The sequence below is a fragment of the Erpetoichthys calabaricus genome, chromosome 7, assembly GCF_900747795.2.
Source record: "Erpetoichthys calabaricus chromosome 7, fErpCal1.3, whole genome shotgun sequence".
NCBI lineage: Eukaryota > Metazoa > Chordata > Cladistia > Polypteriformes > Polypteridae > Erpetoichthys > Erpetoichthys calabaricus.
In genome coordinates, this window is record NC_041400.2 from 186526316 (window position 1) to 186543114 (window position 16799).

Here is a 16799-nt window from a genome sequence, read left to right on the forward strand (position 1 = left end):
TGAATTAAAGAGGGCGGTAGCTGAATTACATATGGATTCGGTCTCAAGGTCACGTCAATAAAAATGCATTCATTTAAGCCAAGTGTCAGCAGTGCTGAATAGATTAGCGGAGGAATGTAATCTTTAACTGTGTCAGCAGTCGTTTTGTTTTGCCTTGTAACAGAATCACAGATGAAGTTAGAGCAGAAGCTTTTAGGTCGTACTAATAGGCATAACTGGATTTATTCTTTCAGCACGTTTTCACGTTTGCGGTCATGACCTTTTCCTTTCCTCTTTTTCTTTTCTCCAGCATCCAGAGATTTCATTTCCTTGGCTGAAACAGAGGATGCCTTACTACAAAATCTCTTTAGAGGCTATCAGAAGTGGGTCAGACCGGTCCTACATTCTAATGATACCATAACTGTCAAGTTTGGACTCAAAATTTCCCAGCTTGTAGATGTTGTGAGTATTTCTATTTGCTTGCTAAATGTTGTTCTTCTTATGTCCTTCACTCCCTACCTGTCAAAAGCATTCTTGAAATTGTCTTGATTTATTATATAGGGTGAGTCAAAATTATGTTAACAGTAATGATACTGCTATGTATACACTTATACAGTCGACCCTTGATATACGACCGGCCTGACATGCGAACAACTTGGTTTACGACCAGAATTTTTGTTTTGAATTACAACGAACATCTTGAGTTACGACCCGAATGCGGTCACATGTATCTGCTTGTACGATTGTAAACAAACAGCCGAGAGCATTCGTAAGCGTCAGTCGGAGCCCAGATACGTGTGTTTGTGGATGTAATTTCAGTCAGTGCAGTGATTTATATAATTTATTTCGATAATTGCTATTAAAAGGGCCCCAAAAAAGCTAGGAAAGAAGCTAAGGAAGAAAGAGAAGGTAACGAAGGTAAAGAAAACGATCACAATCAAAACGAAGAAGGAAATATGAGAGTGGAATTCATGTGACTGATCTCGCTAATATGTACAGCATGTCGAAATCCACCATCTCAACAATTTTACAAAGAAAAGATTTGTATAAGGAAGCTAGTGTTGCTAAAGGCGTTACTCATATTAGTAAGTCATGATCAACAGTGTTAGATGAGGTAGAAAAGCTATTAGTGTGGATAAACGAAAGGCAGATGGCAGGTGATAGCCTATCTGAGTCTATAATTTGTGAAAAAGCTAGGGCTATATATGCAGATCTGTTAAAGGATAAGCCATCAACAAGTGATAGTGGTGAAACATTTCATGCCAGTAAGGGGTTGTTTCACAATTTTAAAGCGAGAACTGGGATTCATAGCATAGTTAGGCATGGTGAAGCAGCCAGTGCTGATAAAAGGGCTGCTGAAAATTACATACACCACTTTGAAATGATAACACACAGAAATGGCTTTTGCTCTCATCAAGTTTTCAACTGTGGTGAAACTGGGCTTTTCTGGAAGAAAATGCCCAGGAGAACATACATTACTCAGGAAGAGAAGAAAATGCCAGGCCACAAGCATATGAAGGATAGGCTAACCTTATTGTTACAGTGCATCCAGAAAGTATTCACAGCGCATCACTTTTTCCACCTTTTGTTTTTTTTTTTTTTTTTTTGTTCTTTATTTCGCCTTATACAATTTCTTGTATTAGGAATTTGGTAGTTTTCGCATACCCCTTGGGGTCAGAGCGCAGGGTCAGCCATTGTACAGCGCCCCTGGAGTAATTACAGGTTAAGGGCCTTGCTCAAGGGCCCAGCAGAGCAATGGCATTTTTGGCAGTGACGGGGATTCGAACCGGCAACCTTCGGGATACCAGCACAGCTCCTTAGCCTCAGAGCCACCACTCCGCCCCCCATGTTATGTTACAGCCTTATTCCAAAATGGATTAAATTCATTTTTTTCCTCAGAATTCTGCACACAACACCCCATAATGACAACGTGAAAAAAGTTTACTTGAGGTTTTTGCAAATTTATTAAAAATAAAAAATGTGAGAAATCCCATGTGCATAAGTATTCACAGCCTTTGCTCAATACTTTGTCGATGCACCTTTGGCAGCAATTACAGCCTCAAGTCTTGTTGAATATGATGCCACAAGCTTGGCACACCTATCCTTGGCCAGTTTCACCCATTCCTCTTTGCAGCACCTCTCAAGCTCCATCAGTTTGGATGGGAAGCGTCGGTGCACAGCCATTTTAAGATCTCTCCAGAGATGTTCAATCGGATTCAAGTCTGGGCTCTGGCTGGGCCACTCAAGGACATTCACAGAGTTGTCCTGAAGCCACTCCTTTGATATCTTGGTTGTGTGCTTAGGGTCGTTGTCCTGCTAAAAGATCAACTGTCTCCCCGGTCTGAGGTCAAGAGCGCTCTGGAGCAGGTTTTCATCCAGGATGTCTCTGTACATTGCTGCAGTCATCTTTCCCTTTATCCTGACTAGTCTCCCAGTTCCTACCGCTGAAAAACATCCCCACAGCATGATGCTGCCACCACCATGCTTCACTGTAGGGATGGTGCCAGGTTTCCTCCAAAGAGTTCAATCTTTGTCTCATCAGATCAGAGAATTTTCTTTCTCATGGTCTGAGAGTCCTTCAGGTGCCTTTTGGCAAACTCCAGGCAGGCTGCCATGTGCCTTTTACTAAGGAGTGACTTCTGTCTGGCCACTCTGCCATACAGGCCTGATTGGTGGATTGCTGCAGAGATGGTTGTCCTTCTGGAAGGTTCTCCTCTCTCCACAGAGCACCTCTGGAGCTCTAACAGAGTGACCATCGGGTTCTTGGTCACCTCCCTGACTAAGGCCCTTTTCCCCTGATCGCTCAGTTTTGATGGTCGGCCAGGTTTCGAACTTCTTCCACTTATGGATGATGGAGGCCACTGTGCTCATTGGGACCTTCAAAGCAGCAGAAATTTTTCTGTAACCTTCCCCAGATTTGTGCCTCAAGACAATCCCGTCTTGGAGATCTACAGACAATTCCTTTGACTTCATGCTTGGTTTGTGCTCTGACATGAACTGTCAACTGTGGGACCTTATATAGACAGGTGTGTGCCTTTCCAAATCATGTCCAATCAACTGAATTTACCACAGGTGGACTCCAATTAAGCTGCAGAAACATCTCAAGGATGATCAGGGGAAACAGGGTGCACCTGAGCTCAATTTTGAGCTTCATGGCAAAGGCTGTGAATACTTATGTACATGTGCTTTCTCAATTTTTTTATTTTTAATAAATTTGCAAAAATCTCAAGTAAACTTTTTTCATGTTGTCATTATGGGGTGTTGTGTGTAGAATTCTGAGGAAAAAATTAATCCATTTTGGAATAAGGCTGTAACATAACAAAATGTGGAAAAAGTGATGCGCTGTGAATACTTTCCGCATGCACTGTATGTGCCTATGAAAAGGTTAAATAAGTGTTGCTGTGGGAGGTTCGGAACGCATTTTGGGTATTTCCATTATTTCTTATGGGAAAAATAGTCTTGACTTACAACCAACTTGAGTTACAACCAGTCCTCGCGAATGATTTGAGTTCGTAAGTCAAGGGTCCACTGTATACAATTTTTGTGGACAATTTATGTGCCACATATGGTACATGTGTTGAATATGATGGCGAACAGGTTGAGCCATGCCTGTAAATCATCTTGCACATATGGAAGTATGTTTTGTGAATAAATTGTTTCCGCCATTCAAATGTTAACATAATTTTGACTCACCCTGTATTGTAACAAGAAGGCAAAGAGAGAGAAAAAGGTTTGGGGATCCAACCCGTATATTGTAAGGCAAAAACGAATAGCAACTGAGTCAAAAAAGTTTGAGTCCCAATAGACTGAATGGGGAGGAGAGGTACAGGCTTTTATAGTTGGTGTGCAAGAAGAGGCGGGGTCCGTGCGGGGAGTGGCGGAAGTGAGGTCACTAGGAGGGCATGGTCTGGACAGGAATGAGGAAGTTGATGTTGGTTTAACTGGGGTTCCCTTCTGTTGATCTGTAGAGGAGGGAGAAAAGAGGTCAGTGCACTTCATCCACCCTCGAGCTGACATCTTACCCTTAGTTAAGTCCTTTGACTGCCTCCTATGCGCACATGTGTGACAATATGTATCTCCACAAAAGGATATGATCAAAGTGGAGCATATGATATTATTTATCTTGACTTTCAGAAAGCATTTGATAAGGTGCCTCATGAGAGGTGGGCATCAAACTAAAAAAAGTGGTAGTTTAGGGTGTCGTGCGTAGGTGTGTGCAGAATTGGCTGTGACAGAGGAAGCAGAGAGTAATGGTGCGAGAGACCTTATCAACATTGACTGACATTAAGAGGGGTGTCCAGCAGGGGTCAGTGCTGCGGACACTGGTATTTTTAATATATATAAACCAGTAACAGCTCACTGCATGATAACGTGCAGTGAATACACTTGACTTGAGCATTCCTAGTTTTCATCCTCTTTCTCTGTACATTTAGCATTCGTTTGCTCAGAGGTTGATGTGCTTGCTGCTTCCTGAGCAACTCTTCTTTTCTCCATCCTAGCGGCCCGCTTCTTTTCTTCTTTCGTCGGCATCTTTTTGCTTTTGATCAGCACAGAACTGCAGTCCATGTCACGGTGATGACCTAAAGTGTGGTGCTGGTGAGGGTGGATATGACTTACACTGTGCCTCCCCTACTGGGATACCCGGAAGAAATAGATGAGGTGCCCTTACTCCAGAGAAAAGAAAAAGAAATCTTCTTCTTCTTTTGGCTACTTCCGTTAGGGGTTGCCAAGAGAAGAAAAAGAAATAAGAATAAAAAATGAAGTGAACACCTCTTAACCTTATCACTTCAATAGATATACAATATAAAATCTGGCTAAAAATCAACGCAGATTAGGTTTTTTATACTTCACTGAAGTAAAGATAGATTTTAGAAGGACAAGTGTTACATTAACACTTAAATCACCACAACCGGGTGTAGTCAGTTCCCAATGCAATGTGCCAGGACGCCGCAGCTGAGTATATTCGGCAAAGTACATTCGTTGAACATTGTAACTGGCTATAGTCAGTTCCCAGTACAATTTGCCACAACAGTGGAACCAAGTATCTTTGGCGATGTACATTCATTGAATGCTGCAACTGCCTATAGTCGGTTACCAGTGGAATCTGCCAGCACACCGGAGCCAAGTATATTCGGCGACGTACATTCGTTGAACACCGTCACCGGCTATAGTCGGCATCCAGTGCAATTTGTCAGCACGCCGGAGCTGATCAGTCAGTGCCTTACATTCGTTGAGCAGCCAGCTCATGACCACTGGCGCCCCCTAGTGAATCAGCATCACTGTCCCTGGGACTGAGCCACTGCACTAGACGAGCCTGTAAGCATCACCATTGGCCTCTATGGCAGCCAGTTCAAGCGCAGTTGGCTCTGTGATTTACTGAATTTCATCAATGGCGTCAGTCACACCTTGTACACATAATATTTAATTGTTGCAGTCATTTTTTTAATAGTTTTTACAGTTCATTGGCAGTGTGTAAAATGATCAGTGTTGTGGTAATTGTGATGTTCTTCGCATGAAAAAAATATGTGTTCCATTAAAATTTCACGTTTTCTTGGTGAATTGTGATGTTTCCTTAAAATGTGCAGCAAAAAAGTATTTGGTGTCTGGGGGTGCATTAACCCCCCAAGTATGTGGTGGTTTAAGGGTTAAATAGTAATACAATTTCAGAATTGTTATTTATCTTGACAAGAATTCTCTGTGGTTTCGTTTACTCAATTTGGTACCCAATTTTATCTTTAAATTACCGGCATGAACACTCATGTAAACTATAGAATTAATCAACAATTAAACTCAAGTTATATTATTAATTCTCCAGCATAACCAGATGTATAACAGTTGTACAACCTCTCGTCTTGGAGACAGCATTTCTTACCTCTGCACCAGCCAAGCAGATGTATATGTGGGTGTTTGTGTGTGTCGTACCCTATCCCAATTTCTTTTAGTTTGGTTAAATTCTAGAAAAAAGCGCACTTGTTTTGTTATACGTGTACCTTTTGTGAAAGTGTTTATTTGATATTTGGACTTCAGTCTTCACACATTATACACCTCATGTCAGAATTTTGCCAATAATTAGTAGAACATGAAAAAAGTTTCTGTTTAAGTTTTGTGTTCCACATTTCTTGCCACTCATTTCCTGTCATCCTACATTTACACAGATCGTTGTAGATAAGGAACACATATGAAATGCATGTGTTCCAAATAACGATATATTATTTACCCTATACAACTCCAGGCATCTCACACCCAGATAAACAGACTTGAGCTGGGAGAACTTTGTGTATGACTAAAACTGCATTGGTATGGAATGGGATAGCAGGCTGCCCAATGGCAGTGCTGATCGACGCATTTACAAAACAAAAGGCACTGATGAGGAGGTGCGAGGGAATTTAAGGTGGCCCAACATTACAAGTTTTTTCATAGGCTTCAGGGATTCTAGTGTTAATAAACCTTTGCGAATGGCAAACTTCCGACTGCTCCAAGTACTCTTAATATATACCTTATTACCTCAATCACTCAAGATATGAAAACCAAATATAGAAAGTTAAAAGCAACATGGTATTTATTACTTGAATAATAATACCAAACAGACCAAGTGTAGCGGCTTTAGAATGGCTGCTGGTGATTTGGAAGAAGACAGACACAGCAATACCCGAATTCTGCCGTTTATTCTACAAAAGCGTCATCCACTTTTTTCTACAAGACAAGCAGTAAAGGGCACAGTCAGCACATGTAACGTCAGGCGCTCTCTGTCTCCTGTAGCAAGCCAAACAATATACCAATGAGGTTGGATTTCCGTTAAACCAAACACTTTTAAAATCCATTTCTGCCAACCAAAAGTGACAACAGAACCTCAAAACACGTCAACAACCACACGGCGTGATGTTTCCATTCAGTTTCAGACAGAAAACACTCATTTAAAACTTGTTAGCTTATACAAGAGACGGAGAGCATTGAGAAGCGCCTTACCTGCAAAAGCATCATCCAGCTTTTGCCAGGAGTCTGCTGTACGTCACATGTGCGTCCTGTGTGTGTTACATTAATTAAAGCCCCCCCCCCCCCGCTACAACAGACAAATAGGAACTATATACAACAGATTCAATGATTACATTCACATTAAACAAAATTCACAATATATATAAAACAGAAGAATTTCAGTATAAAAAAAAAAGTTTTGAGAATGTTCACAATAAAACTAACTAACTCAGCCACCTAAGGAATAATAGAAAAGATTGATAGTAAAGTCTGGATATAAATAGTCTTTTAGAAAAGCTTATGGAAAATAAAAGCTGTCAAAGATAAATGTCCCTGGGAAGCATTGATTTAGCAATCAATATTCATGGAACGTTTTAGCTGATGATCAGATGAAAACGGTCGCACGCTGCTGGTGTCCTCTCCTGACGTTGTTCCGTCTTCTCCTCTTGACGTGGCTCTCGCCCTCTTCTAACGTCGCTGCTCTCCCTTTTCTGATGTCACTCTCAGACGAGGCATATTTATTATTAAAATTCCACGGGAGTTTCGCAGCACATGATTGTTACATACACCTGATTGGCTGGCTGTCAATATGATGCATGAATTTGCTCAGACTCTTTGATCTCTTTGAGTATTTTTCGTTTCCCAAACAAAAAAGTCTTTGATGTTTTAAGAACCTTCCTGTCTCAAGCTGTAAACTGGTTTGGCAATTTCTAGTCCCACGGCATCTCCTTCTTCACAGGTTGTAAAGTAATCGGATAGAGCTTGAAGCATCGGCATGTCTTCCCTTCCCAGGCTGTAAGCCAATTTAGTCCTGAGTGCATCAGATCTTACTGTGCTTGATTACTTGTACAATTCAGGAAAACAGTACACTTTGATGTTAAAATGGCTCATGCAAGTGTCCTGTATATAAATTTATCTTGTCTTGCTTGGGCAGAACACAATGGAAATATAGATACAAAATGGCAGATTTTGCACACCAGAACAACTATCAACGGTTCAATAATTGATAGCAGTTGCAGCCAACCTGAACTATCACACAGAGTTAAAGCACAGACAAAACAGATAAAACTAATTAACTTTGCACAATTCCTAAATTATAGACTTAATGCAGCAGTTACACAGCTGGTCTGCCAAAAAATAGCCATATGGAGTTGTGCAGTTATGTTGAACTACTGAAGGCAGAGTTGGGAATATTGGCAGCCTGTAGTAAGTACTGGCCACCTACTGCTGTATCATTCCATGGTACGAACACATGAAAATTGACAAACGTCCATTCAGTCCATCAAGCTCACTTGGTTAGCAAATAGCTAAGTTCTCCCAATATCTGAAACAGGTAATATCTGACTGAATGCAACACTTGTTTGTCTTTTTTATCTTTATATATTTCTACTAGGCCTACATATGGATGCTAGACCTGTGCCATACTTTGGTGGCACATTGTAGGGCTGGGCGATTTGGCCTAAAATCAAAATCTCGATTAATTGAACATTTTAACTCGATTGCGATTAATGAACGATTATTTTATTTATTTATTTATTTATTTTTTTGCCCTCATAGTTCACTGACAAGTTTTGTACAGTAAATATGCTCACATATTACAAGTGAGAGATTTTTGAATGAAGGGTGCATTACTTGATTTTAAAATAATTGAAGGAAACACACTATCTACTATCTGTGATTATTTATTGAACATCAATGTTGAACAACTGAAATTAAAGCACATATTGCCTAAAACGAACAGTCACTTTGTTCTTATAAAAAAAGTAAAAATAAATAACTTGCACTTTTGGAAACAAAATAAATTATTTTCAATGTTTTTCTTATTAAAAGTAGAAAATAAGCAGTATCTCTTCTAAATAAAATAACTCATATATCCTGTAAATAATATTTTAAACAGTGCATTTCTTGCATCTTCTGTAAATAAATATTTTAATGTGCAATGTATTAATGTAAACAACAGATTGTTGTAATGAAAATAGAACTCTCTAAACACTGTTGCATGAGGTGATCTTAGCGATCTTGTCATGTCACTATATGAACATGAATTTACTCTAAGTTACCTAAAGCTTTAACAGTACCAAAATTAATGAGCCTCTTATATTTCTTAAATAATATCAGATTAACAACACATTTTTACAACACAATGATTTTTACTTTAAAGATGTAGTGTTCTGTTACATTGTAATGTGAACTTAACATTGTAACACTGTAATATCAAGCATATTGTAACATTTATAAAGGTGCTTTATGAACAAATTTAGCGTAGCCAGAATATAGTAAACGCCAGATATGCCCAATTTGATAACATCCCAGTGCTATTATATTTAATTAAGCTGACGTGAACTTACCAATTGCAAGGTGTAGTCGGTGTCCAAAACACTGCTGCCGTAACCATCCATTAAGCGCAGCAGCTTTGACAACATTAGCACCGTTGTCTGTCGTAATGGCTTAAAGTTTTTCTTCCGCGAGGTCCCATTCAGAAATCATATCTTTCAGACCTTGCGCAATCATATCTGCCGTGTGATCGGCTGGAAAATATGCCGTCTCAAGGCATCTCTGGCGTAGCTTCCAATCGTCGTCAATGTAGTGCAAAGTAAGGCTCAAGAATGGGTCCATCGTCCTACTTGACCAGAGATCAGATGTGGCTGCAAAGTGTTGAACATTTTTCAGTTCAGCAGCTACATTTTTACAACATGTCTTGTACATGTCTGGCAGCGCAGTTTTAGAAAAATGTGATCGCGATGGCACAGTGTATCTTCTGTCGAGAGTTTTAACGAGGTGTTTAAACCCGCTTCGCTCCACTGTAGCCAAGGGAGTCATATCCTTTGCGATGTAATAATAAATAGCGTCAGTTATTTCTTTCCATCTTTTTGAACTCTTCTCATACTGTGTGGCATTTGTGAACGCTTGTGTTATCGACATCTGCTTTGCGGAGGCACTTGTTGCTGGGCGCTTGTCAGTCTCTTTTTTGTTTTTTTTGAGCCATGCACTGTTCATATTCAGTAACGTGATTGTGCTTCAAGTGTTGAAACAAATTGGTGGTGTTACCTTTGGGCCTCGAAACTGCTTTTCTACAGTGTCTACATCTGACTTCATTTTGTTCGATGTCATCCTTACTGAAGCCAAAATGTGTCCAAATGACGGAGACTGCGTTTTTCTTTGGTACAAGCTGCTCTTGTTGCTCAGTTGTGTCAGTGTTTAAGCTCGACATGTCGGCGGAATAACGTAAAGTAACGGAGCGGGGTCACGTGACTCCACACGCGGTAGTGTTTTTAAAGGGAAAGTAATCGAAATAACCGACCTGGAAAAATTTGATCGATTATAGGTTCTGAATGTCGATTTCGATTACTTTTCGATTAAACGCCCAGCCCTAGCACATTGACTGATGGCTAAGCTCAGAGTATGCTGCACCACTGGAGATGTTGGGTTACCTGCCATGCATAACAGCAGAACTGGCATCTAGCTGGCATTTATCTTACAGCTTTATGACATGACAATATGTCAACCCCACTCCCACATCACATACTGTCACAAAAGTCGTACTAAAGGGGCGTGATGTCATTTATAGATGGCACCACTACACAACTGACTGTAACAGAGCCACACTGTGATTTTCTAAAGATTGTATAAATGGTGGCAAAATGAATTCTAAACAAGCAAATGAGCATTCAGGCTTCCTGATATTTCAGTACACCTGAAACGTCTTCTGTAGATGAGATTTGTTCACAAAAGTGAATGAAGAAAATTACCTCCTTTTTAGTTTTTTCTGACTTTAAGTATTCTACTGTTATTTTGAGAAGTTAGTCAGCCTAAATCATATAAATTAATGTCAATTATACAATGCTTTTAGCTCAAAACACTACAGTTAATTCTACAATAAATTGAAATGTATGTTCTTTATCTTTTTCAGGATGAAAAGAACCAACTTATGACTACAAATGTATGGCTGTGGGAGGTAAGCTGAACTAAATAGATAAAACTGAATAGAATCTATTGAAAAACAGGACTAATGAAGGTCCGCCATCTTAGGTGGGAGGAGTACTTTGAAGATCTTATGAATATAGAAAATGAGAGAGAGTCAAGGTTGGATTAAGTTTAGACAGTAATTCATGAATCAAGGCTAAAGTGAGGAAAGTTATGAAGAGGAATGAAAAATGGAAAAGCTGTTGGCCCTGATGATATACCAATGCAGGCATGGAGATGTTCAGGTGAAATGGCAGTAGAGTTTCTAACAAGATTATATAAAAAAATCTTGAAGAACTAGAAGATGCCTGAGGAGTGGAGAAGAAGTATATTAGTACCAATTTTCAAGAATAAGGCAGATGTGTAGAACTGCAGTAACTACAGGGGTATAAAGATGATCAGCCACACCATGAAGATACAGGATAGAGTGATAGATAGATAGATAGATAGATAGATAGATAGATAGATAGATAGATAGATAGATAGATAGATAGATAGATAGATAGATAGATAGATAGATAGATAGATAGATAGATAGATAGATAGATAGATAGATAGATAGATAGATAGATAGATAGATAGATAGATAGATAGATAGATAGATACTTTATTAATCCCAATGGGAAATTCACAATGGCTGTCAGGCTGAGAGGAGAGATGGAGATCTGTAAGCAGCAATATGGTTTCATGCCAGGAAAGTATTAAAGATGAGATGTTTGCTTTTAAGAGTGTTGATGGAGAAGTACAAGGAAGGTCAGAAGGAATTGCACTACATGTTTATGGACTTATAGAAAGTGTATGCTGGGGTGCCAAGATAGGAGTTATGGTACTGTATGAGGAAGTCGGGAGTAGCAGAAAAGTACGTGAGGGTGGTGCAGGATAAGTATAAGGACAGTGTGACTACAGTGAGGTGTATAGTAGGAATGACAGCCTGGTTCAAAGTGAGAGTGGCATTACCTCAAGGATCAGCTCTGAGCCGTTTTCTGATTGCAGCGGTGATGGGCAGGTTGACAGATGAGGTCAGACAGGAGTCTCCACAGACTATGATGTTGGCAGGTGACATTGTGACCTGTAGTGAGAGTACACAGCAGGTTGAGACAAACCTGGAAAGGTGGAGGTGCGCACTGGAGAGAAGGGGAATGAGAGTCAGTAGGACGGAGTACATGTGTGTGAATCAGAGGGAAGGTGGTGGAAGGGTGTGCCTGCAAAGAGTAGAGTGTGGTGAAGGTAGACAACTTTAAATACTTCGGTTCAACAGTCCAATTCAGCAAAGAGTTCGGAAGAGAGGTGAAAAAGAGAGTGTAGACTGGGTGGAAGAAGAGTGTCAGGAGTGATTTGTGATAGAAGAGTACCTCCAAGAGTGAAAGGGAAGGTCTATAAAATGGTACAAAGACCAGCCATGTTGTATGGTTTGGAGATGGTGGCACTGACGAAAAACAGGAGACAAAGCTGGAAGTAGCAGAGCTGAAGATGCTACAATTTTCGCTTGGAGTAACGAGGGTAGACAGGATTAGAAATGAGTATATTAGATGAGCAACACAGGTATGACAGTTTGGTAATCAAGAGAGAGAAGCCAGATTGAGATGGTTTGGGGACGTGCGGAGCAGAGATGAGGGGTACATCAGGAAAAGGATGTTGAGTATGGAACAGCCAGACAATAGAAAAAGAGGAAGGCCAAAGAAAAGGTTTATGGAGGTAGTGATGGAGAACATGAAGGCAATTGGTGTGGCAGAAAATGATGTACTAGACAGGGATAGATGGAGACGGTTAATGACCGCTAAATGGGAGCAGCCAACAGAAGAAGAAATTTACCCCTGGGGACAAATAACATTTTCTATCTATCTATCTATCTATCTATCTATCTATCTATCTATCTATCTATCTATCTATCTATCTATCTATCTATCTATCTATCTATCTATCTATCTATCTATCTATCTATCTAGTGAAAAACAATTGTATTCGAAGCAAACACACATTATATCACATGAAAATGGTACAAATTGGCAAGGGATAATCTACACAGTACTGCGTGTGTTTAATTTGATTTTAACATTTTTTTAATGTTCTTGTACACAGGAATGGACTGATCATAAACTCAGATGGAACCCTGAAGAGTATGGTGGTATCACTTCTATTAGAGTTCCCTCAGAAACCATTTGGCTGCCTGACATTGTTTTGTATGAAAAGTGAGTACTGTGCAGGTTGGTATATGAACCTTACCATTATACGGCCTCTTGGTTTTGGTTGTCTTATTAGTGCTTCTCAGACTTTGCCCTCAAATACCAAGGTGGCCAATAGCTTATATATCATTTATTTAAGTGAGAATTAATTCAAGGTTTAGTTTATGCCATGCTTAGCCGATTACTTCTTTGTTCAATTAAAATGCTATTTAGATAGATAGATAGATAGATAGATAGATAGATAGATAGATAGATAGATAGATAGATAGATAGATAGATAGATAGATAGATAGATAGATAGATAGATAGATAGATAGATAATGAAAGGCACTATATTCCCATAGATAGATAGATAGATAGATAGATAGATAGATAGATAGATAGATAGATAGATAGATAGATAGATAGATAGATAGATAGATAGATAGATAATGAAAGGCACTATATGATAGATAGATAGATAGATAGATAGATAGATAGATAGATAGATAGATAGATAGATAGATCATGAAAGGCACTATATTCCCATAAATAGATAGATAGATCATGAAAGGCACTATATGATAGATAGATGGTACACACAATGGTACAAAATTGCCCAAATCAAATCATATTATAAGTATGACTGCATTCATTTGACCTTGTCCTGTAATACCTGGCGTTCCACCAGGTGGCGCATTAGGCGCAGTGATACATTGACTTGATTTTGCGGAGCCCGGGTTACTCTCTTGTTATTACTCCGCTACTGCTCTGAACCCATCTGCAACAATACATGGGCCAAAGAAAAGAAGAGTCGACAGTGAGTGTTTAATAAGGAATGGACAACTAAATACTTTTTCACTGAAGTCCGGTCAAAGGCTGTATGTCTTATTTGCCAAGAAACCGTTGTGGTTTTAAAGGAATACAACATCAGCCGTCACTTTTCCACCAAGCATGCTAATTACGCTAGCAACCAGTCAATGCAAGAACGGACAGCTACCGCTCAGAGGTTGGCAGCTAGTTTGCAGGCTCAACAAAACACCTTTATCCGACAAACTGCCATCCAAGAATCAAGCATGAAGGCAAGTTATGTGCCAGCATTCAAGTTAGCAAAGACTGGCAAGCCTTTCTCCGAGGGGAGTTTCTCAAAGAGTGCATGGTAGAGACAGCAGGCATCTTGTGTCCTGAGAGCAAGAACAAATTTTAAAAAATTAGCTTATCACACAGGACAGTGACTCGCCGTGTTGAGCTAATTGACGAAAACTTAGCTAGCAAGTTAAAGAAAAAAAGCGTAGTCATTTACATTATATTCCTTGGCACTGGACGAAAGTAATGACATAAAGGACACCACTCAGCTTTTAATTTTTATCAGAGGGATTAATGACAATTTTGAGATGACGGAGGAGTTTTTGCCCATGGAATCCCTAAAGGGGAAAACGCGGTGAGAGGACTTGTATGACAGCGTGTCGGGGGTCATAAATAGGCACAAGCTACCTTGGAGTACGCTCGCCAACTTTACCACAGATGGATCGTCAAATCTGAGTGGAAAAAACGTTGGGTTGCTCAAAAGAATCCAGGAGAGGGTGAAGGAGGACAACTTCATTAAGCGCAGCCAAATTTCCAAACATCTAGAAGATGGCACAGAGGATGCTGGTGTTGTTTGGCTCTACGTATGTGTGTGAACGGACTTTTAGTGTGATGAACACCAACAAAGCACCCCACAGATCCCAGTTGAGCAATGAACACCTCAGAACCTGTTCTGAGAATTGCCACAACGAAACTAACACCAGACTTCGATGCACTGGCAAAAAAGGGTGATCAACAACACTGTTCCCACTAAAAGTGAATGTAAATATTAACACTGTAATGCCTTTTTTATGTTTATGTTTGATATGTATGCATCTAGTGCTGACCAGGCCCGTCTGTCAAATTTTAAAAGTCAATGTGTCCCCTGAGCCAAAACGTTTGCCCACCCCTGTTTTAAGATATCCGCAATACATTTTGAGATGTCTCAAATGGATTTCAAGACATCTCAAATACATTTTCAAATATCTCAAAATAACCGTGAATTTTCAGATATCTTAAATTGGCCTATCACACACTTTAAGGTATCTCAAATGCATTTCAAGATATCTCAAAACCATTTCCTGTAAAAATGCCTATTCTATCAATGGGACTACCTGTTTATTATAAGATATCTTAAAATGTATTTCAGATACAGTAATCCCTCCTCCATCGCGGGGGTTGCGTTCCAGAGCCACCCGCGAAATAAGAAAATCTGCGAAGCAGAAACCATATGTTTATATGGTTATTTTTATATTGTCATGCTTGGGTCACAGATTTGCGCAGAAACACAGGAGGTTGTAGAGAGACAGGAACTTTATTCAAACACTGCAAACAAACACTTGTCTCTTTTTCAAAAGTTTAAACTGTGCTCCATGACAAGACAGAGATGACAGTTCCGTCTCACAATTAAAAGAATGCAAACATATCTTCCTCTTCAAAGGAGTGCGCGTCAGGAGCAGATATCAGAGAGATAGAGAAAAGCAAACATATCAATAGGGCTGTTTGGCTTTTAAGTATGCGAAGCACCGCGGCACAAAGCTGTTAAAGGCGGCAGCTCACACCCCCTCCGTCAGGAGCAGGGAGAGAGAGAGAGAGAGAGACAGAGAAAAACAAAGTCAAAAATCAATACGTGCCCTTCGGGCTTTTAAGTATGCGAAGCACTGTGCAGCATGTCGTTTCAGGAAGCAGCTGCACAGAAGATAGCAACGTGAAGATAATCTTTCAGCATTTTTATAGACGAGCATCCGTATCGTCCAGGTGTGCGAACAGCCCCCCTGCTCAATCCCCCTACGTCAGGATCAGAGAAAGTCAGTGCAAGAGAGAGAGAAAAGTAAGTTGGGTAGCTTCTCAGCCATCTGGCAATACCGTCCCTTGTATGAAATCAACTGGGCAAACCAACTGAGGAAGCATGTACCAGAAATTAAAAGACCCATTGTCTGCAGAAATCCGCGAACCAGCAAAAAATCCGCGATATATATTTAAATATGCTTACATATAAAATCCGCGATAGAGTGAAGCCGCGAAAGGTGAAGCACGATATAGCGAGGGATCACTGTATCTTTAAATGAGCAGGAAATGATTTTGAGATATCTAAAAATGTATTTGGGATATCTGAAAATGGACAGGAAGCTGTTTTGAGATAACTGGATATGTATTTCAGATATCTTAAATTGTATTGTAGATATCTTAAAATGTATTTTAGATATCTTGAAATACAACTTGAGATATCTAGAAATATATTGTAAGACTAGCCATGTGTGCCCAACTACGTTGGGCGTGTTAAAGTTGTCTGTGAAGGGCTCCCTGTTTAAACGCGGCTGCCAGTCGTGAACTGGGCCCTTCGTCGCACAGCATTATGATTTTTTATAAGGGAAACAAAATTACAAAAGAAAACCCTTGCTCATTGATTCAATAGGAACGGCCTACTCGGAATCACTGTCTGAACAGTAATTATGTGGTGGTAGAGGAGCATTTCTGCTTCTCTCCGTTCACAGTCCGTCTCGTTTTTACGACGCTGTCGTTTCCTCTCACGATCTCTTCTCAACCTTTCTCCAATCTCGCAGGTTACTTTGTGGCAATCCAAAGAGTAAGGCAATATACACGGAGCAATGGTTATAAAAGGGGGACACATAGGTATCCAGGCTCTTTAAAGCATAA

At 40.0% G+C, this 16799-nt stretch overlaps 1 protein-coding gene across 1 annotated transcript in view; it reads left to right on the plus strand.

Annotated features, from left to right (window-relative positions):
• chrnb3a (cholinergic receptor nicotinic beta 3 subunit a) overlaps positions 1-16799 on the plus strand; it is a 132886-nt gene that overhangs the window by 106343 nt on the left and 9744 nt on the right. The window contains exons 2-4 of the mRNA XM_028806032.2: positions 290-441; positions 10862-10906; positions 12994-13103. Coding sequence (XP_028661865.2) covers positions 290-441; positions 10862-10906; positions 12994-13103 — 307 coding nt within the window. The remainder of the gene's footprint in view (positions 1-289; positions 442-10861; positions 10907-12993; positions 13104-16799) is intronic.